The sequence below is a fragment of the Lepidochelys kempii genome, chromosome 4 (assembly GCF_965140285.1).
Source record: "Lepidochelys kempii isolate rLepKem1 chromosome 4, rLepKem1.hap1, whole genome shotgun sequence".
Classification (NCBI taxonomy): Eukaryota; Metazoa; Chordata; order Testudines; family Cheloniidae; genus Lepidochelys; species Lepidochelys kempii.
The window spans coordinates 68,314,829-68,341,009 of record NC_136383.1 but is presented as its reverse complement, the minus strand read 5'-3'; the positions used below and the strand labels follow the sequence as shown (position 1 = coordinate 68,341,009).

At 37.6% G+C, this 26,181-nt stretch overlaps 1 protein-coding gene across 1 annotated transcript in view; it reads right to left on the bottom strand.

The window, feature by feature from the left end:
• PALLD (palladin, cytoskeletal associated protein) overlaps positions 1-19,684 on the bottom strand; it is a 346,856-nt gene extending 327,172 nt beyond the window's left edge. Inside the window, exon 1 of the mRNA XM_073341571.1 lies at positions 18,729-19,684. Within this exon, the coding sequence (XP_073197672.1) occupies positions 18,729-19,684 (956 nt within the window). The remainder of the gene's footprint in view (positions 1-18,728) is intronic.
• Positions 19,685-26,181: the final 6,497 nt, after the last annotated feature.

The following is a 26,181-nucleotide window of genomic DNA, read 5'->3' as shown; positions in this document are numbered from 1 at the left end:
TGTTTCAATACCTACATCACAACTATATTAAAGATAACTATAACAGTTTTTTTAACTGTATAAACCAAGGGTGGGCAAACTATGGCCCACGGGCCACATGTGGCCCGTGAGCCATTTTAAGCCAGCCCGCGAGTTCCCGCTCTGGCACTCCAGCTGGGGCGCTAGGTTGGGGGCTGTACCACGCGGCTCGGCCCTGCTCTGGCACTCCAGCGAGTCGGGGGGCCACACCACACAGCTTCTGGAAGCCATGGCATGGCCCTGCTCTGAAGGTCCGCGGCCGGTCCACATGTAGGAGAAGAGACATGCCACTGCTTTCGGGAGCCTCTTGAGGTAAGTGCGCTTGGAGCCTTTACCCCTGAGCCTCTCCCCCTGCCCCAGCCACTTTCCCCAGCCCTGACCCCCTGCCTCTCTCCAAACCTCTCAATCCCAGCATGGAACACCCTCCTGCACCCCAAACCTCTCATCACCAGCCCCACCCCAGAGCCCACACCTCCAACCAGAGCCCTCACCCTCTTCTGCACCCCAACCCCAACTTTGTGAGCATTCATTGTCCACCATACGATTTCTGTTCCCTGATGTGGCCCTCAGGCCAAAAAGTTTGCCCACGCCTGGTATAAACCATATACATTGATGTCTACCTAGCATTCTGTCATTAGATTAGTTAACATTTTAGGCTGGTATTTTGAAAGGCACAGTAGGAAGTTAGGCATCCAATTCCACTGAAATTCAATTTGATTTAGGGATCTAACTCATTTTTTTGAAAAATTCCTGAATAATAGAATTTCTGAATGACTAAGAATATCACATATTTCCCTTTACTCACCACTCTCATAATAGAGTTTCTACTCTAGATTGAAGTTAAACATTACCAGCTTTATTAAATTGCAAGCAAAATGGGATTAGAGTTCAGGTTATATCATCTACTGTTAATTTTCATGTGTGATGCAAACAGGTGTGGAAGGATTAGGTGTTTTTTTTTTGGGGGGGGGTGTTCAGTAAATGTTAGCAGATGCTGACTTCACCCTACACATACCAGTTGACGAAAAAATATTTCCATCTATAATAATATAAATTTACAGATAGCAAAGAAAAATGCTGCTTGAGAAAACAGAGTTTGAGATATTTACTTTTTATATTTTGACATGTGACATTTAAAGATTTGTAACCATTAAAACAAATTGTCACTTTCTGAATGTCAATGTGTACGATCATAAAACAAATATTTTTGACTCTCCCCCATAATTTCTCACAAAATGTGAACATTTCAATGATAAAAATAAAATCACATTAAAAAAATGAACAAAAACATCAAATTCTGTCAAACTTAGCAATAACTTTTATTTTAAGGAAATGGTTGACTCATAAGGGTTTTTATTCGTTTGCTTAGATTATAAACAGATTACTTTCACTGTCAGGGGGTCTTCCACACACTCAGTGTTTGCCTGTAAACATTTACTGATGGAAGTATTTATGTTCAGAACTTCATGTCTGAAAAATAGAATTCAGCTCAGAGTGTTACATGGGTTGGTCTTTACATACTAATAGGAACTCATACAGAGTTTTGTAGCCTACAGTACCAGGCTCCTATGACTTTGCAAAGAGATGAGCTCCCCTACCTGAGAATGAATATAAAAGTTCAATTTCCTAACACTTCAAAAAGAGTATCATGGATTGTAGATTATCACCCCTTCTCTTCAAAATCAAGGAGTGCCTACAGTTGGGCTGGATTTTAAGACTGAAGACACACTGTTCCAGGAATCACATCATACTCAGATACTACAGCTCTCATCACCTATGCAGTTAGAGACTCTATTCAAGCCAAAAGAGGCTTAAATAAGAAAGCTTTTAAACATTTCTTTAAAATTCTTTCCTATTTGTTAAGGTTTGGATGCCATCTATGCCTATAAGTGAAAAATACACACAAGACCAATACAGTATTACACACTGCTGATCCAACCCAGACAGAACTAGTCACCAGAAAATAAACAAAAAATTCAATTCCTTCAACCCTCAGACCACTCTGTTCCCAAAAGCCTGGAGGGAAGAGATGAGCTTTGCCTCTCTGTGCTTGAAGTGATCCTAGAGGAGCAAAGAAAATTCCAAAGTAGAGGACACTTGACAGAATATCCTGCCACCTCCATTCTATAGTGAGATCGATTTGATTGCAGAGACACTTAAACTGTGAAGTGTGATACAAGGAGAGAACTAGATTTATGTAACCAAGAGAAATAAACAGAGACAAGTTTTTAAAGTGCTTGTACACAAATGCTAGACTGGGTGATGCTTTTGCCGGGAACAAAAAAGGAATGGAGTCTTAGAATTTAGTAAGTAATCTAACTAGATATGCATTAGATTCTGTTTTGTTTAAATGGCTGATAAAATAAGATCTGCTGAATGGAATGTAGATTCCTGTTTTTGTGTCTTTTTGTAACTTAAGGTTTTGCCTAGAGGGATTCTCTGTGTTTTGAATCTGATTACCCTGTAAGGTATTTACCATCCTGATTTTACAGAGGTGATTCTTTTTACTTTTTCTTCAATTAAAATTCTTCTTTTAAGAACCTGATTGCTTCTTCATTGTTCTTAAGATCCAAGGGTTTGGGTCTGTGTTCACCTGTGCAAATTGGTGAGGATTTTTATCAAGCCTTCCCCAGGAAAGGGGGTGTAGGGTTTGGGGAGGATTTTGGGGGGAAAGATGTTTCCAAGCGGGCTCTTTCTCTGTTAAATACTTGTTAGACGCTTGGTGGTGGCAGCAATAAAGTCCAAGGGCAAAAGGTAAAATAGTTTGTACCCTGGGGAAGCTTTAACCTAAGCTGGTAAAAATAAGCTTAGGGGGTTTTCATGCATGTCCTCACATCTGTACCCTGGAGTTCAGAGTGGGGAAGGAACCTTGACAACAGCTCATTGACAATATGTTGCTATTTTGTTTTAGTTCAAATTATTGCAGTATTTTCCTTACTGGCTAACAGCCTCACTTCACATAATACATCAGTTCTAGCATAAATATAATTAAAAGAAAATGAGCAACACTTAAGATAGTGTAAATACACATTTAATCTACAGCATCTTTTAATGCAAGTATTCAAGCTGTACTGTGCTACCATCTGCAGCTATGAAGTAGAGCTAAATGTACAGTTTAATGGGGTACTAATTTATGCAATCAAGCTTTCTATTTAAATACAGTATTCAGTTTATTAAAGAGCAGCATGATCTTGTGCTGAAGACCAGTACATAAGATGCATATTTCAGATAGAGGAGAGGCAGGAGGGAGAATCTACCTTGAATATCTGGCTTTATTCTTAACATTGTAAGTATAAACTTTTCTATTTAGCCCAGCAGAAAACTTGAATGTGATGCCTTTCTGCTCATTTGAAAATATGTGATTTGCTATCTTCATATCACATACTTGTGGAATAGCCCTTTTGAGGAGGAAAGACTTGGAGGAACAGATACAGTTGGCCTGCTACAGCCATTAAACTGTGGAAAGCCTTCATGAAAGCCAACTGCTGCATCACTTTACATAGGAATTTGTCAGGTGCCCTATTCCAGACCTGCGCTCCTGAGTGACTTTGGTTGTAAAACCACATTATATAACTTAACATGCATTCAGCTTCCAAGTTGTCATTTAGCTCGATAACAGCAATGGTGTTGCTTTCTCCAGCCAGAAAGAAGAATACATTAATCTTATTTTGCTAAGAAGTCTTTTAAAAGAGACCAAACCAATTTTGCTGGTTTACAGATAATCTAGAATCTCTTCCCCCAGCCTCAGATGCAAACCAACCTGAATTTTTAAAGTTGGTATTGATAAGCGTTTCTACCTCATCAAGTGGGGCTTCGCATCTGACAGTTTCTCTCTGAACCCAGTGCATCTATGCAAAAGTTGGTGATGTAGATGATGACATAAGTTTAATGTCAGTGTAAATTACATGCAAAGGGAGTGAAGAGTGAGGGTTGTAGCAGGAAACACAGCCAACAGGACGGTGTGAGAAAGAGTAAGTTAAAAGTGGAGGGTTAGCTGTTCTCTCTTATGTACTTTGCATGAGGTTGAGTAGGCCTTGTAAACAAACTCCAGCATTGCTCCTCTTCAGCTATGTGGTTTATGTCTTTCATGGCTGGGAACCACTTTCTCTGCCTAGTTCCTGCACAGGTAAAGTCCCCAAAATTACCTTTCACAGATCTTACAGAAAAACTTTTATAGATAGCTTCTGGCTATAGGGCAGGTCTGAGGAAGCTCATAGATGGAATCAACCCACTCACCCTGCCCCACCCCTCATTAAACTTGAAAGCCATTACCTGAAGCAATACCTCTCTGGAGCAAGCCAGAGAACATACAATAGCATTCCCATTCTGAAAGGCTACATCTCCTGTCCTCTACTCCTCCCCACAGAACGGAGCCCATAGAATCCAGCGACAGCCTCCCCTAGTTATTCAGGCTGAGCTGTCCTTAAAAGGGGCTGCTCTGACACACAGTTAGCCAACAGCCATCACTTCTAATGAAGTACAGGCCAGGATTCCTTTTGGGAGATTTAACACCCCTACCTCATGGACCAGAGGTCTCACTATCAAGTCTCACACACTGTCTCCAGTTTAGGGATATGCATAATTCTAGTTAGGATTATATTGTACTGCTTTTCATTTATGCCTTCTGAATGTTGTCTTTAGGATAGTTTTTGAAGATTTGCTGCTAACAAAAGGAAAAGCTGCTTGAGAAACTAGCAAGGGTTAATGTAAGTAAAAAGTATTTGTCTCCATTAACTGTGTAATTTTCATTTCCACGTCTTGTCCTCTGCTCTTTGGTTAAGTAATCTGCAGTATTCAAGAGCCATGTAAATCCACTTTAATCCAAATTGCTGCTAAAAGCAGAGATAAGCAGACAGTTTTTGTCTATTTAATTATCAGTTTGGAATAAGAAATAGATGTACAACTCTTTCAAATTATTATACACAATACTGAATTTAGAAATCCCACAATAGATTACAAGAGCATTCCTAAATCAGTTAGAAACACAAGTTCCGTGCCTAATACATGATGGGGAGCGCTAGCACTGATAACTAACAAAGGCCTATGAGCCTACCTAACCAATTTTGAACATAGAAGTGAGTATTTTCAGTAGTGGGACAGGGAAGTGATGAACATTAAGAAGTTATTAATTGAGACAACGAGGGCAAAAACCCAACCCAAACCAACACTGAATAGTGTCAAACACCACTCCCATTGTTTTCAAAAACACTTTTGAAGAGTTTTACACAGATACCTCCAATAATTTTTATGGATCCAATACAGAAAGGGCCCAATTAGTTATTGCCTTATGGTCAAATGTAGAAGTGATGTAATGTGGTGTAAATGAGACCCTTTACACAGAGTACTTTGTATTTATTTTCCCCATTACTATCCCATTATTGTACTTTAATTTTCATCTTTGTTCTGCTCTGCAGTGTGTAAAGCAGGGAATGAAGGGGTTATTTTAAATTAAAGCTTTCTTCCAGCTATTTGGCATGTAAATTACATCAGTTTAGATTATTTTACACATTAAGAGACCAAGGACGTTTAACACTGCCTAACTGGCACTACCTTATACATCAACTCTGCGATTGGCTTAAGCAATTGGATATTATGCCGGTGTCCATAAAAGGTATCTGATATACGGAAAAACGCACCACTGATATTATATTCTCAAAGAAGATGAGGGAAATGTAAAAAAACTGATAACCATTATAAGAATAATTCAGTTTTAAACATTACATTCTAGTGTACAAGCTACGTGTTTTATATTAACTATTACTGTTATTTTGGCTTGATCACACTGAGCTAACTGTCTCTAATTTGGCAAGTGTTCACATTTCAGATCCACACAAAATAAAAGCAAAGCAAGTAAAAACAAGCTCTCTGGTAATTTTGCCTCATTCGTGTTAAAACTGGGATGGGAATAATCCAAGAATATGTCTTTTGTTCAAAGAGTTAGTAGGGCTTTTATAATTTTGTCCTGAATAAAGGAAAGTTCTCATAGTTGCTGCTTTCGTATTTTGTGTACATTTGTGTGTTGTGTCAATTATATATTTTCAGAACACCTTAAACTGGCAAATAAAGTGTGATAGTACATACTGTACAAACGTTATCTAGCTTGATTTGTGCTCCCAAATTTTTCGACAGCTCTCAGACACAAAATTTATGTGAACCTACTGAACCTACTACAAAATTTAAGGCAGAACTTTTCAATTAATTGCACTGGAGTTTGGACACCTAACTTTGAGGTGCTTTTAAATACCTTTGTTTGAGAGAAGACCTGTAAAATCAAACAGCTATATACATCTGTGTAATACCAATGTGTAAAATGGATTAAAATAATGATTCTCAAATGGACTCTGATTAGGTCAGTAAGAGCAGCAATATGTCAACTCTGTCCTTTTTGGTAACCCTCCTTTTAAATCTTTCAGCAGCACTGAAGCTATACAGTTCTATCAAAATGTAGGAATTTATTTTGGCCAGAAGTAGCACTCAATGTCTAATGGAAAATTATCTGGTTTGATTTCTAGTGCCTTATTCTATCTGGGACAAGAGCAGTAGATTTGCTATGCAGGCAGCCATAGGGGATAAAGCAGTGGTTCTAACCCTTTTTCATTTGCTGGCTCCAAAAAAATTTCAAATGGAGGTGCAGACCCTTTGGAAATCTTAGGCATAATCTGCAGACCCCCCGGAGTACACAGACCACAGGTTGAAAGCCACTGTACTATAGTAATGATAACCTTTTGCAGACCCCTTACAGATAGTCTGTTGACCTCAAAAGGTCCATGGACCACAGGTTGGGAGCCACTGGGATAAGGTATGTGCATTCCCCCAGAATTAAACACCAGTCTCTAGCTGGTTAAAGAGCAGGGTCAGTCAAGCCTCACAGGCATTCACTCTCCATTTCTGATCATCCAGAGGAATGATGGACATATGACATATGACTAAGCCAGTGACATATGTGCCAGAAGTTGGCTCAAAAAGTTAGGAAAAGAAAGAAGGATCCAAAGAGCTCCCCCCATGCCCACCCCTTCAGCAGGGGAAAAAAAAGATATAGGAATGCTATAACTATTTTTCAAACTGTTCTTATATTGCAGTGTGCACTTAACTGTTGCAAAAATCTCATGTATACAGGTTTTTCTCACTATTTTATTATTACTTTACCTTTCTGAGGTAAACCGTAATAAAGTACAACCCCGTGGTTACAGGAGATTTAGGTTCAAAATTTGAGACTGATTTTAAAGTATTACTGTAAGATATTATTTAGAATTTCAGTAGTCAAAAAACCTCAGCATTTGCCAACTGTTACCTTCAAGTGATATGATACAATCCATTTAACCCTATTCATAATGGAAGAAAACATAAAACAGTATTAGATACCATATTTAACTGTTGGCATTTTATTGTCCGACATCTTCTAGACAGGGAGATTTATTTTTTAATATGTGGTCTATTGTCACTGGAAAATCCTAGTTTCAGTTAGATTGTCAGGCTTAGAGATCAGAGATCTGATATAGTTTGACTTTAAAGGGCTATACATGGTCTTTACTATTCAGTGTAAGACATCCTGAATTTACAAAGGGTCTTCTCCACAAAAGGAATTATTGGAAGTGCTTCTATTTGAAGAAAAATACTGAATATCGGGATCTCTCTTCTCCACTATTTACACAACACTCTGACTCCTGGTCTCAGCACACTACTGGCATTATCCACCTTTTGGCCTTTGTACACAAAAGAGACAATTTTATTAATTTTGCAGATGCTTGACTAGCCATATTTTGACCATATATGAATTCTACATTGTTTTAACAGGTATTTTTTGACATGAGTTTACTTTATTACCTTGCCTCCCTTACAGATACCTGTGTTTTTAGGTATTCTTAGCACTCTTGTTTTTTTTTTCCTTGGGAAAGCTGGTTCAAGTCCAGTTTGTTATTCTGAGAGGAGACGTATGCCTTGACATTTAGATTAGTTCCCAGGAGGCAGCAAAGCCTATCATAAAACAGCATCACTTCTGACTGAAGAGGCCCTCTTCCCCTTCAAGTCAGCCTTCTGGAAAGTGTACACTGAGATATAAGTGTGTGTGGCAGCATCTAGCATTATACCTGGCCTCTTGATATTAGAATTCTCCACTGCACCAGAGTATTATACATTATAGAGAAAGAAAAGCTACATACTGGACTAATTATCTCATACTTCTCTTACACAATGCTCGTGGACTAGTCTGAGGTTGTATGTTAAACAGTCTTTTACACAGTAGGTCCACAAATTGTGAGCCTCATGACCAGTTAACATAGATTATCAGGCCCTGAAGTTCAGTTCGGCACAATTAAAATGCAAATACATGCACAGCTTTCCAAAATGGCAAATATTTTCAAAAAGCCTCCCTGTGAAGATGTCTCAGGTTTCGCCTACAAGGCAGTTATTTCCCCTAGGCCCCCTTGCTCCTGCTCTGTAACTTTATTTTCTATGATGTATAAACGTTATTACTCAGCTGCTTGCCAGGTAGTAAGCAAGGTGTTCAACTGGTATTTAACTGTTCCTGGGACAAAAATGTAACAATGAGTACTGCCTTCTCTCAACTTATCTTCCCCTCCCCTTCTGACAAGCATAGCCATATAAAACAGAAGGAAACAAACCAAAGCTGCCAATGTATGACCCAAGCTCTCTATAAAGCACTCAGATCATCAGATGAAAGGTACTGCAAAGTATTAATTATTTTTATGGCATCAGCACATACATACACTGCAGGAATGCACGATTACTGTTCCCTGATGTTAAAAGTTAATTTGATTTGAAGCAGTACATTAGGGTTAGTAACTAATACAAACATCTCAGTAATGGCCTTGCTGCACAAGGATCTTTAAAACCATCTACTTGCTTTGGCCTGCAGCTAGCTGAAAAAACAACTTTTATGGGTGATTCTACTTGGTAATTACCAGCAAAACTTTAAATGTTCAACACACTGCCTTTTCCCACAGGAAACCAGACTGATGTCAGTTTTTAAAGCAACACAAGGTCAGATTGTGCCACTCTTACTCATGTTGAATAGTACCTTACTTAAATGCAGAGTAAGGTGCTATTTAGGGCACATAAGGTTCTCAGTATCTGATCCATAATTAGCATTTGTGGATATCCAGCTCTTAAGGCAACAGATAAGATACCTTCTTCAGTGATATATAGGTATGTAATCTTTCCTATCTGAAAAGCCCCACATTTATACAATTTTAAGTGTTCACTAGAGCTGGGTGAATTATTCCTCATTAATTTAAAAAAAATTATTAAAAGTCTGTATACAGAAAAGTGCTCATCTGCTAATTACTCAATTTGTCTATATATGTCAGCTTATGGATTGCTTGCAAACTATTCACTATGACTTCAATCAATTATTCCCTGTTCTTAATTAGCTAGTCATATTTTGTGATTGGTCACCGGATGATGTGGTAATATTTCAGCTGCTTAACTAGATGACTTCCATACCCACAAAGCTTCTAAGATGGCTGCATACAAATCTAATTCAGAGCAGCATGAGTTATATTCAACACTGTCTCCCACAAAAATGTCTGTAAAAATGCGCTTGTATAAAAATTCACAAGAAGTCAAATACAAGAGTCCACACATGCTGTAAAAACCAGTTCAGGGTTTTTATCTAAGAATGTTTGTAATATTAGAGCAATATTTGGCCACTGGCACAGTCTGCTTGTATTATTGGTGCCTGTTCACAGTTTTGTGAGAGGTCTGCTATCAATTCAGTATCTGTGCTTCTTAAAAAGTATTTTTCTACATGTATGAATGGATATTACAATGCAGTGCTTATGTCACATATGAGATTTTATTTTATTTTAAATACCAACCCTCAGAATAGACAGCAGTTATTTGCTTTGACAATTTTGGCACTGTAAGTTAGAAGGAATGTTCTTGTTGATCAAGATTCTGGTTCATGAGTGTGAACACCCTCAACAACACAGTAATAAGTAATAACACAGTGGGTTCAAAAATGCAAGGCTACAGTTTGTTATTGTGTTGCATCCAATTTGGAATTACTGCTGTGCTAGTGTCTGAAATCCTAAAGCAATTATTAGCAACCATTATATTTAAAGTCACAAAAGAGTTTCTATACAACCCACTTTTCATTGTTCATAACTTTTCTGAAGTGTATTTGTGGATTAAAGTTTCCATGACTAAATGTGTGTATTTTTTAAAAGAATTCCAGGCAGTTGTGCTCAGCCACTTGAGTTATCTGAAGGTTAAAAAAACAAACAAAAGCAAACACCCCCCCCACACACTTATTCATCTTTTGAGGGCAAGCCTTTTGTGCAGAAAAATGAATAAGTGAATGAACTTTGGAAGTTTTAATTTCACATATAAATAGTTTTCACAGAGGTGTTGTAGTAGCTTTAGTAGCTTTTGATTTTTAGTGTTTGCCTTCCAGAAGGCTCTTTCGTGGATTAATGGAATCAACAGGTCTACTTGCTGCCTTCTGACTTTGTCTCACACCTCTGTAAAGGCTAACAGAATATCACATCATATAGGCATTACGAGATATATGTATGGGTGTCATTCAAGAAGTTGTATAGATGTACTACAAATGTTTAAACTGTGTTTATCAACCCTGCCTAGTTACAAAGTTCTCCCAGGCAAAGGAATACTGATTTACCTTTCTGCCTGGATCTCTTATGTAAATTAGTCAGGATAAGCCAAATACAGTGGAAGCACAGGCAAAACAAGTTAATAGGAGGATGAGTCACCAAACCAGACACAAACAGCACAGTGTCACCAAACCAAAGCACAAAGCAGTGGAGAACGAGGATCTTTTCTGGAGGTACACTTTGAAATGTATCCTTTTGAAGGTTTGTTGGCCTGCAAGAAGGATAAGAAGGGGTTTCTTTTCCCATCACTGAGGGAACAAAGAGGACAGCATTTCTTGCATCCATGAAAGTTGGATCCCGGCCCTGAGGGCTGATGACACAGAGGTTGCTTTAGATGAGAAACTTATCTTAGATAAAGGTCTAAAAGCATAACTTTTAATAGGCCTTAGTCTTTTAGAAGTGTGTTATACTTATGTTGTATTTGTAACCAATACTGTATCCATTATTCTTAACAGATTCAAGTGAGTATTGAGTGTTTATTAAACTTATTCTCCTTTTACTATAAAGTCATCTCAGGGTATGTCTACGCAGCAAAGAAAAACCTGCGGCTGGCCAACTCAGGCTCATGGGGCTTGGGCTGTGGGGCTATTTTACTGCTAAGTAGACTTCTGGGCTCAGGCACGACCCTGAGCTCCAGGACCCTTCCATCCCACAGAATCTTAGAGCTTGGTCTCCTGCCTGAGACCAGAAGTCGACACAGCAATGAAACAGCCCCATAGCCTGAGCCTCTGTGAGCCCAAGTTGGCTGGTACAGGCCAGCTGCAGGTTTCCTTCACTGCACAGCACTCTGATATTAAGAAGAATGTGCCTTCTCAGTTGAATCAAGTAAGCTTGTGAGTACACTGTCACTTTGGAGGCAACGGACTTGGCACTTATTGTGAGTGTCCAGTGATAGGAGGCTGGACACTACAGGGGGACACTTCTGGGAATTTCAGGAACCGAAGTACACCAAGTGTTAATCTGTGAGACAAAGTAAAGGCTGGCAGAGCCCTGAGAAGTTTGCTTGAGGTGGCTAAAAGACTGGGGGACATCTGTCTCCGAGTTTAGCACCAGGAAGTCTCTTTCTCTCACTGAGGTGGGGGTAACACAATGACCTATGCTTCTGGATGCTTTAAGAAATATCACAAGACCCATGGAGATGATATTTCTTTTACACCACTATCTATGGTACATGTACTAGATGAAAGGGACTAAAGGGGAATCTTTCATCTCTTTAATCCCCCTTGCACTGGCTTGCAGGACTGGCCTCAATCTGGCCCAAAGCTACCAAACTACTTAGTTTTGGTCTAGTTAACACTGCCCTATCAAACTAAATTCTTATAAGAAAGAAAAACAGATTTTCCAGATGGCCTCTAAAACTAATAAAATAAACCCAATTTTCACTGCTATTTAACAGTATTTCTTCTGTGCTTGGTCTACTATAAGTCATTAGAGTATGGCCTGCTCTGCCTCCCCCAAGGTCTTGTCAGCTTTAATTGAATAAACTGAAGTTAATGTTTTCAGTCATCAGCTATGTACATTTGCAAAGAATCCCATTTACTTAGTTTTGTAGTCCAGTTCATTAAAATTAACTTCCATGCTGTCATGAAAACATTTACAGAGTGCATTTCAGACATGGCAAACAGCTTTGTGTCTGTCAGCAAAGAATGTTTCAAGCGTCAAGTTTCAAAGTGATAATTGTATTTACTGCATTCGTATTTATAAAGCAATGCATTGTATCCCGCAAAAGTATGTGCTGTCTAAATAAGGTTATTAAATTGCTGTAATTACCCCTAATACTCTTAAACAATCCAAGATGTGGTATTACCTTCAGGCAAGTAAGCAAACATATCACAAAACACTATAACATAACTATTTAGAAATGATTTGGAATTGCATTACATACTTGTTGAACACTGATAAGCAATGACTGCAATGAAGCCAAATATATTGATTCCAAATGCTATTCTTTATCGAAAGCATCACTCCCCCACCTTTCCCCATATTCTCAGCACTGATAAGATCCTCCACTTCCAATACACTTTTCCCTTGCACCTCTGCAAGCTACACAATATTCTATTTTGCATAGGGCTTCTGATTGACAGTACTGAACTGACAAAAAAAAAGACCTCCAACAAATTAGCATATGATGGTCAGATTACTAGTATATTTCCTTTTTGCCAAAATCTTTGGCAAGAGGTGGCTAAGGTCAGAAGCTTGTAGGGGGCTAGAAAGAACAAGAGACCATGTTTTGAATTTATATGCAAGTAGGCACTCAGATAAATACTAAGTGACACAGAGAGCTGAGTCTTAGTCCTATTTTTACAGTGTAGCTTGTTATTAATAATAATGATTTTAAAACTGCAGCCTTGTAGTAGATAATCACTATTCCAGCTAATGTGCAACATGGATGCAATTAGTTCAGTGAAAATCTGCTGAAGACTTGAGTGGATCCATTCTCATCTGAGAAAGTTTGCCTATGCTCTCAGCCAAGCGCAATATTTACATAGCCACTTTAAAAAAAGTGTCCTTATAAACTTACTGTACAAAGAAAGAGACCCATTTTCTTCACATTCCCTTCAGGAATAGTTTTTAAGAATTAGAGTGGCGATGCATACACTTCGCATCAAGCCCAGAATATTCAAAATACAACTGTACTTGATAATATTATTGTTTAGTCTTTGGATTTCCTTTGTAAATAGGAATTAAGATGCTATTTATTTGGGAGCGTTAGCAAGTTTAGGTCTGCATTTTGTAACAGAAGCAGACAAAAAGGGATAACTGTTAAAGAAGTGGATCAAGTAATCTTTAGAATATTCACGATGTAATTAGAAATACATCAGGACAAAGAAACTCGTATTCACAAATAGCTGCTGAACAATAAACTGACTGAGCTGGGATTCCCTGCTAAATCCAATTTAAGACAGCAGTCCTAGGGTTTTTTTTTTTAAACAATTGCCCCATTATCTTGATATTGTCTCTCATAACTTCCATCTTTATGCACCTAACTTGTTTTATTTATACTGTGATATTTCATAGTAGAACACAAGTTTCTGTATTTTTTTAAAAGGTCGATCAGTGAAAGGTATTAGACAGACAGTCTGCCTGAGGACAGAACTCCTCTTAGCGTGCAGAAAGAATAATGGACAGCAGAAATGCATCATCTGTCAAACAACCCTCAAACATATACCAGAGGAACAAGAAATGGGTGAAATTAGTAGTTCAAGGACAGAAGAGGCAGGGATGCTGAGTGACTTTTAGAGGTTTTGCACATACAAGCTTGTTTCTAGGTCCCTGAACAGACTAAACCACATTTGAACCAGTGACTGGTGTCCAAAGTTATATAGGATACAGTATCTTATTATCAACACCCAGTCCCTGTGAAGGGTCCTTTCCCAATGACACTGAAGGGGCCTGACTCTCCTCACACCAGTTTATCACTAGTGTAACTATTTGTAAAATTTGACCATAAAGTGTGTGGGGGGGTGGAGTCAGACATTTTCCTCCAATGACAATGGGTGTTCACACACTGCATCGGTTCCCAGGCACTTATGCACAAATAATATCAACAGACAGTCATGATGCCCATTCAACACCATCTTGGCTCTTAAAAGCAAAGACGTCTTCCTAACAAGTGAAAGAAGACCACTGCTCTATCCTTCAGCCAAGCAGAGGGGAGCCTGATCTGAACCATCCTGGACACAAGGGAGTGCTGCCTCCCAGCATATTCTTCCCAATCCCACAGAATCCCTAATGTGGGTGTTCAGCACGCATGCTGGGTGGGAAGAGATCTCGTCCAGATCTCTCATCCACCCTAAAATCCACAGGGCATATCAGCACAAATTACTGCAGGCAGAATTTGCATCACTTGCTCATTGGCATCATGGCAAACCCTCCCCTCCAAAAGGAGCTCCCCAGGCAAGTTGGCTAGGAAAACCCATTTGCCCAAGCACTGTTTGGAGAAGTGACAATCACAGCATGCTTTCCAATAAAAAAAGCAGGAGAAGTGATGAAATAATCACATCAGCCATTGAGAATGCTTTTTCAATACATATTAACTTTCTTGTTGCAGCCCAAAGATGCTCAGAATTTCTATAAGAGTGGTGCTCCCTGCGCGTTCAGACACAGAAATACATTATCCCAAATGAGGAGTGAAGTAGGATTTCAGAAGGGAAAAAGAGAACTGTGATACAGGGCACAGAACAGGAAAAAGAGGACAACAGATAACTGGGAGAGACACCGAAATAGGAAAGGGATACTACTCTGATTTCTAAAATTTAACAAAAAGAATTTAACAAGGAGAAAGCAACAGAGGAAAGGAGAATATAAATCAAAGGCAAAACAACAGAAACAAAACAACGCCAAATGATTGAGAAAGGGTAAGAAAGCAAATTAGGAAAAAATGAAAAGAAGTGATGTAACATCCAGAGAAATCTCTCTTTGGACAGGGATATTATTTCATTACATTTATATATAAGCTACCGCATATCTTAATTAGGGATAGGTAAAACAGCCATAACAGTCTACTGTTAATAAACAGATTTGAAACAAATTTTTCGCTTCCTGTAGTGGGCATACTGGTAGGTTAAAAATGGCTACTATAGTTTCGTCCTCTATAATCAGGATCATAGCAATACACATAAAAGTTCCTGTATTATTATTTATATTTTAGTAGCACTATTCATAGTGTAGGTGCAGTACCCACCTATAAGATGACAATGCCTCTACCCCCAAAACACTTACATACGAGGAGTACTTTGCTACCGCAGCAATTTAACAAAAGACAGAACTTGTGGGAGATAATGAAGGAATACAAGTTAGATAACTAGTCCTCTATTTAAACACCCTCCCTTTCCTTAGGGCTTTAGCTTTGGCATAACCCTGACTAAAGGAATGCCTATTCAGATAAAAAAAAAATTACAAAGAGGACAGTAGAAGTATAGACACAGGTAACAACAATACAAGTGCAGAAGTCTGGAGTAATAGTGCTAATGGCTAAATCCTTGAACACAGCAAAACCAAAACATCAATACAGGGTATTTTAAGAATATTTCTCTGTATATAAAAGAAAAGTTACATGATTCAAGAGAATTGTTACCTACCTCATAGTTCTAACAACAGACAGGTATTTATAATCATGTGGTGAAGTAGATTGTATTTTAAGTAATTTCTCTTAAGCCAATGAAGTACATTTTATATGCTATTTCCTAGTAAAAACACTATGATATTAGAAGTAAAAAAAATTTACATATTTTAGACATCAAATATACTACACTAACAGGCTCTAGGAAGACAGAGGAGCATTAAGGTTAATTTTAGCAGAAAAGTTCTTTCTTAAAAAAAGAAAAAAATCTGAGTAAATCTATGGTAGTTACAGCAATAGTAAGATATGTGTATATGAAAAAAAAACTTTGCTATAATTTCAGCATCAGTAACAAACTTTCTGGGGTTTTAAAAGACACAACTGAGAAAGTGGGAGCACCACTGTTTTAGGGGATATTATACTATTGGTTTTGCTGCCTTTCACATGAGATATAAAACCAAGATTCTGAACACTCTTAGTCACTAAAGATTGATAGCACTTACCATACAAATATTACTGTTTGGCCCTGGTGTTATGGCCAAATTTCTGTTTAATGGGCATCTTTAGTTTCATATAGTTGGCATGCTTAGTTTTTATGGGTATGAACATTTTCACTGGTTCTACCATTATTCCCCCTAATGTTCAAGATTTTGGAAATAAGGGTGTCCAAAGTGAGGCTTCACCAATCCATATATTTAGGTCGCAAATAAGTGACCTGGTTTTCAAAGGTAACACATACCCAGAAATTCCCATTGAATGTGATCAGCAGGATGTGTAGCACTTTAGAAAATCAGGCCACTTATTTAGGTACTTAAATATGGATTAGAAAGACTAACTTCATTTATCATTCATTTATAAAAATCTGGGCCTATATACATTATATTTTCTCTCACACACAGGTGCAGAAATATCTCTGAAAATGGTAGAAACATTTTAAGTGCAGCGATTGCATGTTTTGCCTACTCCAATTTACTTCTGCAATTTCATCTGGATACATTATTTTTTCCTTCCTGTGTTGAACTACTGTGTGATGTTGTTACACAGTTCCATCCTGAAGATGGCTGATTTTCAGTGTTGGAGGGAGGAAGAATGGTGATGAAGTGATTCTTATGTGCACAATGTACAGTTCTTTGGAAGCCTTCTTAATGAACCAGGCTATGCTAATGTTAGATAGTCTTACAGTATAATAGCTGTGATTTCTCTTAAAATAGAGACTTAAAATTCAACTTGTGATTTGTTTTAATAAATAAAAACCTGGACAAGATTTGGAGATGGACTCTGGGTCTAGGTCCAAACTTCCACATAGTCTGAGAGGGTTCAAATCTTTGTTGTCACCTGTGTCTAACAACAAATTCTTAATAACTGACTGGATAATAGTACCGCTTTCATGGTTCACCCTGAAATGTATTTGTTAACTAAATAAATATATTGAAACTGCTTTATACTGCCCCCTGGTGTTATTCACTAAAGAGAAATTTTGTCAAAATTCTCATTGCCTGACTTGTGATAGAGTGACCTCTTCAGTAAAGTGGATAAGATTACAATAAGCCCCAGTGAAGAATTTTATTGGCATCGAAAATAAAATGTTATTGCAAGGTGGGGCACATCTTCTGAATCTTCCCCCCATCTCAAATCACCATTCCATTCACATTAAAGGAAAAAGCCACTGTTTCTATAGGATTCCCACAAAGGAGCATGATTTAGTTTCTCATAAGCACCTCATACACCCTAGTCCAGGAACTGTGCCCATAGGTACCCATAGCATAGGGTAGGTGCCTATACTTATATTTTATAATTCTGAAGTGTTCGGCTAGAACTGGTAAAAATAGTCAACTCAGTAGAAATGTTCAGTGTATCTGTATGACCTATTTCACTCTTGTACATTAATGTAGTATAGAACTTAACTATCAGTTCTTTCTAATCAAGCCAAAATAAATCAATTAAAGACTAAGCTTGTTTTCTGGTGTCAAACCTTTTCACATTCCCTTCCATATTAAGGTCTGCTATTTTTAGACTATTCATTCTCACTTGCTTTTCAATTTAAGGAAGTACAGCTGCTTTGAAGTACTTTAATGAATAATTGTGTTAAAATCATGTCAAAAACATGTTGCTTTGCAAAATAATTGCTTTGATCTGTCAGTTTTTTTTCTTGTTAAAGATGCGTAAGAAAACATCTGATTTAAGTTCTGACTCAAAGACAAAATATTGGCAGACACCTTTCCAGGAAATGCCCAGGTCTGCAAGTTGCAATTGCCCTCAACTTCCATTGGCTTCAAAAGGATTTGAAAGCTCTCAGTACCTTTCAGATGTTGCTTAGTTCCCTTAATAATTGTGTTTATAGCTTTTAGAAATGTAAAATTTAGAACTCTCATAATAATAGCTAACAACTATGATTTAACAATTAAGAACACTGTGAAAATTGTTATTACAGTAGATATTTCAGTATGCCCACCAAGCAAAATAATATAGGCTCAAAATTCCAATGACATACTGGAGGAAATGTTTTGATACAGGGACCATCTTGATATCTTTTGAGAATGTCTCAACCTGAAAGACTTCTGGCTGGAGGTGAGAAAATTATTAGAAAGTTTTTTCAGGTTATTTATCCAATGTACTGACTGATTGAGAGAAATGCAATATATACACTTATTACAGTCTTTGTGACTAAAGCATTTAAGGACCAGATTGTGAACCCCTTTACTCACTAGTCTCATAAGTAGTCCTATTGAAGCCAGTTTTAGGCCTGGTTCTGTCACCCTTACTTGGACTGAGTAGAACATTTTTCTGCAAGTAGAAGTCAATGGAAATATTTGTGGAGTAAGGAACCACCAAGGTAATGGTGGTAGAATCTGTCACTTCATGTATTTATTAGTAAAACCAGTTGGCTGTCAGCACGCACTGTTAGAATTTTCTTGTTCATTACCCATGAGCAGGTCCTTGGTGATACCCTTCCACAAAACTAAAATTAGAATATATCAGCCATTGCCTGTGACCATTTTAAACTGCCATGCACCTACCTGACATGAGGTGTTGGGTTTCCAGCCACTCTGCACTCCAGCAGCACCTTGCTTCCTTCAGCCACTTCCTGGCTCCTGAGTTTCTGGGTAAATCGAGGAGCTGAAGACTGATAGCTACTCGGATTGGTGAGCTCATGGTGGAAGGCAGTTCCACTTTCTTGAATGACATTCTGCCTGTCAGGGAAGGGCTCTCCATTGTGGTGAGTCTCAGGTAACTTTGCTTCAGGTTTCGTCTCTGGATATGCTTTGACAGGGCTCGGATTCACTGAAGCATTTATCATGGCTGACTGTTTCTTTTTAGGAGACAGGTATCCACTGTCTGGAGAAGAGGAGTCCCCACTGGGACTCCTGCCTCTTGCCTTTGCTGCTTCTCTAAATATGGAAGAAAGTTCTTCAATGAACATGGCAGCCTTGTCACACAGCTTGTTCCTGAAAGGAGCATCTCCCTGGGACATCGATTTGGTTTTTGGGCTTGTCTTTTGCGTATTTGGACTACATCTCTCTGCATTTCTTAGACTCCGAATAAAGCTGGGGCTAGCCGTTAGTGAGGGCGAGATGCTGCCTTGCCTCCCAGGGACAGTGCAAATGCTGCTTGCTGCCTGAGGGGACATGGGTGGTTGCTGTTTCTGTTGCTCTGGGAGAGTTTGAGCTGTGCTGAATAGTGAATTTGGACTGCTCACCTGAAGCCTCCCCAAAACATCTTGTTCGTGGTCTTTGGCCTTCCTAGAAGAAGCATATTCTGATGAGTTTGGAGAAGTGTTGAAATGATGAGTGAACCCCTGTTCTACATTCTCATTCTCCTTCACTGAATTAGCAATAGCTTCTCTGGCAAGGTCAAGGCTTTTACTTATCTCCTCCTTGCTGAGAAATGCAGATAGCTCATTTGAAACCTCTCCATCCTGTATGCCTGATAGGGAATCATAAAAAAAGTCATGAAAGGAGGAAGCCTCTGACATGTTTTCAGAGTAACCCTCGTGGGCTCTTTTCTCTGCTGAGTAAGCCTCCTTCAGCATTAAGGGTAGAGACACCACCTGCTCATGCCTTCTGTCTTGCATGCTGGAAGAAAATGCACATAAGGAGTGTGACAATAAAACAAACACTTTTGTCATATAACTGTAGATTCATTATTTACAAAGGACATGATACAAGAGCAGGCATGAAAAAGTCAAATCCTAATGATGTAAGAATTATTTGTAGCACGATCATTCACTTTGAGTTAGAATAGGCCTGACTGACACTGAGCAAGAGCAGCTTGTTATAAAGTAAGTGTTTTAGGAGTGGGTCCTCTACATGCAGTCCTGTTATGAATTTGTAAGGGTTTTGTTTTGTTTTTCCCCTGCATGTTGGCTAGCACAATCTCATCTCCTCCAAATGATTTTCAGTGATTTATTGGTTCCTATTAATCTTACCCATTCTATTATTATATGTTTAGGTTCATGATCATTTCCATGATGTACCTGCATTTCTCTCCCCACAAAATTGCCTTCAAAATCATAACATATTGCAACATTAAATCACAATAAGAGATCATTGAAATGATTTAAGCAAATTATTAGTATTAGTATTGTTAGAATCTGAATGAATGGGGTCCCTAGAATTCCATTGATTAGAATTGCCATGCTTTCTCCTAGTTAATAATATAAAATTATTATTAATTATGTTATTTATGATCTTCTTCTAGTTGTTAATATTTCATTTCCTTCACTGCTGTTGGAACATGCATGTTCCTTGGTAGCGTTATTATATACAGTGATAATTTAAATTAATAGAATATCAGACTACCATAAACTATAAACACTGTAAAGCAACATTGAAGGGAGTGTGATGCATACATCTTACAAGTCATTTTGTATCAAGCAGCTTCTGCACAAAGATAAAATTGTCTATAACCCTCCTCAGTTTTTCTACAGCATTTTTAAGCATCTCATTCCTTGCTTGTTCTGTGGTGGCAGAATAAACCCAGTTCCCCAAATGGAATGATATGCAAGAAGTTCCATGAGTTGAAGCTTGTTTGGTTTCCTGGATGCTACATTGGTGACAACTTGGCTCCAAAAACGATAACTCCTTCTTCTGAATATTAATTCAGCTGAACAACAGTGATTTAAATATCTCTGATTGTCATGACCATATATATATATATATTCTCATTTCCATGGGAGTTTAATTTCTTGTAACTAGATTGCTTAAAAGTTTCCATGTTCACAGTATGCCCTATTCCATTTCCTCAGTGCTAGCTGGCTCGATAGTCATGAGATGCACTCTGATGTATTTTACACTGGCTCATGAACACTCCTATTACTTCTAGTTACTTCACTGAGGCTTACTCAGCAAATAATCATTAGCTGATTGACTGATTGAATTCTTGGACTAGTATATGCCTTTCTTGATATCTCTTTTTTTCTGTGTGCTCTGCCAGTGGATTACAACCAAGCACATACAAGTACAGGGAAGCTAAAGAGTTTGTTTTATGGTTCAACATTTGAAGCATAGTTTTATAGAGTAGGTTGATGGGGTAGTCCTTGCTTTAATTAGGTGGTCTCTTTGCCTTTATTCGCATTTACAGGGGAACAAATCTAGCAATCATGCCAATATATTGTCAACAAAATCTAAAAAAGTATGTACAACATAACTGGCTACAATTTAGCAATTTTAGAAAATGAACCCAACCTGATCTAGATGCTCAGCTGTTACGGCAGCTGGATGAATGCCAGGGAATCAAGAGTCAAATCTGGAGAATTTGTGTTTCTGGAATACTTAGTAATTTTTTTAAACTTCATATTCAAATGAATAAATATGCTACTGTGTATGGATAATGTATTGCTTTAAGTCATATTGTGCATCACAAGCATATCTTTACACAAATCTGATTCACACTGTTTCTTCTTCATACTGTAGCTTATATCTCAATGTGAAATGTTACAAAATAAGTTAAACTGTCCTGACTTTCACCCTATGCTATTCTGTTGTCTCACTGGGATATAGCTCAGGGCAGAATTTGGCCCTTTGCTGCTCAGCATAACAGAGAATGGTTAGTTTCTAGTAAAATGAATATATTGTGAACACATGCTACAATTATTTGAGCTTATATCATTATGTATCTTATTAGATAAAAACAATGGTTTACAGATGACTGAAGGTCATAATTTTCAAAGTATGATGCCTAAAGTTAGGCATCTAAATCCATATTGAGGTATCTAAATAATTGGCTAGATTTTCAGAGGTGCTGAGTACCTCAATGAGAACTACAGGTTCTTAGCATTTCTGAAAAATCTGGCTACTTATTTTGGTGCCTAAATATGGATTCGTATGTCTCTCTTTAGGCATCTAAGTTTGAACATTTTGGTCTAAAAGACACTTTTAAAACTTATATTGTAATGTATAAATCCACTGTAATCCAGGGAATCCAAAATTTCCTTTAGAGCAACTTGCTTGTTTAAGTCACAGCTAAATGAAGTTAAAATAACACTAACCCTATCAAATAGCACATAAGATCATAATTAAAATATCTAATTCTATTTCTAGCATCTATTGGTTATACAACAGAATATTTATAATGGTGCTTTGCACTTTTAGCTAATGAGTATATTCACCATTATTAATGCACTATATTTTTTAAAGACAACATGGAAAATAAAAATTTTGCATATATATTATTTGGAATGTTTAACTTTACAGAAAATATATTATGCACAAATTATTTCCATGGTACAATTTGATATTTATCTTGTCATATAAAATCACAGATACTATACCCATTAACATGGTAAAATAATTAATTAAAAATCTATTTTATTACAGTGGCAATAATTTTTACACTTTTAGAAAATACATGAATAATTCATCAGTTTTAAAGCATTAAATGAATAAATATTAAGGTACAGAGTACCATGGAAAATAATTTTACAGATCTCATTTTCTCATTGTAATGAAAAGAGAAATACTAAGGAAAAATACAAACATCTTTAAAATTTGTGAAAATTGTGTTAAGAAAAATCACAGATTAAAAAAATCAAAATAAAATCAAGCCCACTCAAATGAGTAACAGAGTTTAAGGAAAATTTCTAATGGTGTTTCAAAAACCAATAAATACTTATTTTGCTATGGATTTTGAAGCCCTGGGCTATTATTCCCTGAGAATAATTAATTGAATTCACAAAACAAACAAAAAAATACAGACCTTATATTTGTTAGGCCAGTTTGAAGAGTCTCACATATAATTAATTTCAGGAAAGGCTTCTTTTTTCTTCTTCGCTTAAGAAAGCTGAAAGTTGCTTTAACTATTCAAAAATGATTGCTTGGTCCTGAGTAAGCATTGAGGCGACTGTGGCCTATGAATTACATCTGTCCTCTGTGACTATGTATTCTTACCGCACTCATCTATATTTGGTAACTGAACTCATATTTCAGCAGACTGCCACTATCTGGAATTCCAGCAGAAAGGACGTTAGCCCTGGAAGCCACAACAAGTTCTGTGTACTTGGTGCTTAGAAACTCAAGGAAATTAATGTTGAAATGTTCCATTTTTGTTGTATTCTAGAAAGGATTTCAGTCTGTTTTACATTATTCAGGAATTATAAATCCGACACTTGTTCACAATCAAAGTGCCTCCATTCACCAGAAATAGAAAGTACAGTCTGTGGTTTGATTTACAGGGTTGTTTTTTTTTTTTAAAGTTCCTTGTAAGGAGTTTCATCTTAACATTTGTTTTTTATTTTTACCACATTAAATTGAAAAAAAAAGGTTTTGTATTAAAATAGTTGTAAATTAGTCAATATATGTTATAGAGATACATATGAAAACAAAATATTCTAACGAGAAAAATATTATACTGAATTTAGATATGTGATTAGAGATAAGTTGTTGGTGGAAGATAAATGTCCATTTCAAGACTGGCAATATATCTTACTACTAATAATGTGGCCCTATCATCAGAAGACAAACCAATTTACTATTGTAATAGTTATCACTCAGAAACGATACTGATGAAAATCTCATACATTTACCAACAAACGAAACAAGTTGCACAATGAAAATATAGTTGATATATATAGCATTATATTGCTCTGTAGTGTGCTAAACGATCACAGTTCTACGTTCTCATACTGACCTTGCCCAGGAAGACGTTTTGCCTGATTACAGACTTTAGTGAAAATTTTGTCTGAGTTTTCTGTCCAAAAATGCACCTGTAACTTTCTAACATTCATATACTTCATTTTTATTTTGGTTAATTTGGTATGTTTCTTTTTATCTTCATATCTACAACCCATTTCTTTTAACTAGAGATGCAGTATATGAAGTAATATCTATCAGTGGATTCACTGAGATTTTCCCCAGTAGTTTGCAGTGTTGTGGTAGCTGTATTGGTCCCAGAATATTGGAGAGACAAGGTAGATGAGGTAATTTTTTATTGGGCCAACCTCTGCTGGTGAAAGACACAAGCTTTTGAGCTTACACAGCTCTGTGTAAACTTGAAAACTTGTCTCTTTCACCAACAGAAATTGATCCAAGGAAAGAAATTACCTCACCCACCTTGTCTCTCTCATCTTGTTGAAGCCAATGGCACTGCTCATGTGCGTAAAGGTAAGCACATGTATAGACGATTGCAGGATTGGAGCCAAGACTTGCAAACTGTAGGTCCAATACAAGGGTCCAATCCTGCAACCACTTATCACCACGTGCAATGCTTACCCATCACATTACTTAAAAACTGGGTTCTGTATTTAACATGAACAAGTGCTATAGCAGAGCTATTTCATTTTGAAAAAGCATATTGGGCTATCAATTCCTTTTTAAAAAGTAGGTGCAGTCTTTCCCTCACTTTATCTCTCTCTCCCGTTTCGAATTTACATTGATCATACCATAAATGCAACAGTGCTTGAATCCATTTACAGCTCTGTTAAGATGTAAGATTTTCACCTCATCTACACTATAACTTTTAATTGAGTTTTTAACTAGTTAGTGGCATGGCTGGCTCTAAACATGGTCTGCGTCCATATATAATAATTAATTCGAAACCAAAAAACTTCAAGTTCCATTAGTTAAGGTGCAGCGGTTCTCAAACTGTGGGTTGGGACCCCAAGTGGGGTCACCAGGGGTGGAGCTAGACTTGCTGGGGCCCGGGGCCAAAGCCTCAGCCCCACCACCCAAAGCCAAAGCCAAAGCCTGAGCCCCATTGCCCGGGACTGAGGACATCAGCTCTGGGAGGCAGGGCTTAGGTTACAGGCCACCCCTCCTTGGGGCTAAAGCCCTTGGGCTTTGGCCCCCCTGCCTGGGGTGATGAGGCTTGGGCTTTGGCCCCCTGCCTGGGGCAGCAGGGCTCAGGTGGGCTCAGGCTTTGGTCCCCACTCCTAGGGTCATGTAGTAATTTTTGTTGTCAGGTGGGGGTCACAGTGCAATGAAGTTTGAGAACCCTTAATGAATAAACAAAAGCATAGAAAATAAAGCTAAGGAATAAAAAGAATTAAATGTTGGAAAGTTGAGTACTCTCAAATTAGGAAATGACAGAATGAACACTGCTCATTCAGTCTTAATTTTCTCCCCTTCTGTGGTATGCATTATGGTACAAACTCTAATTACATGATCCATTATTTATTATTAATTATTATTATTATCACACAGGATACCTAGCTCATACAAAGCAGAGGACAAATGTGCTCTGAGGATGAATTGGGACTCTGTAGTGAAGGACTCTGTTGTCTGCTTCATTTGTTGCAGAAGCCGGAAGGTTTGTAGTGAAGGAGGCAGGAGTCTGCAGGAAGAGAAAGGATGGTCTTGTCATTAGGGCAGTTGAATACTACCATTAAGTCTAGGATTCGGCCACTGCCACTGAGTTCTTATGTGAGGCTGGGCAAGTCATTTACACCAAACTTTTCACAGATAGACACTTCTGCATGTAATTAAAGACTGTATCAAAAAGCATTCATACAAGGAGGCTGAATTAAGCTTTCTGGGCAACTTGAGAATGCATGACTTTGCAACCTTTCAATCCTTAACTTTGTATTTCCTAATTTTTACAGTTTCATTCATTGATGAGAACAAGCTTGACTAAGGTTAAACCAAGTTTCTTGTTTATGGATTTCCTTAGTTTTTTTAATAGAAAGAAAATATTTTCTATATCTTTGCCCATTTAAAGAATAAAGGACTTACACAATTCTGGTCTTCAGTGTATTTTTTGCCATTGTTTATCTTTGTGATGCTCCATATTTCACCACTCACTGCCGTGTTGACCAATATGTTGAAAGTTAATAAATTAAAGTGCCATCAAATGAAACACATTTGTTTTTTTTAATGCAACTTTGTTTCCCCGCAACTTATAAATGACACTGTTTTTAACTGTGTAACAACACTAAGTAGGGACTTATAGCTAAAATTCCCTGCCTATTTAAAAGGTAAATTCAGAAAGTCATTCCCCTCCCATTTGTAAGCAACACTTACAAAATGCCACCTCCTTGTC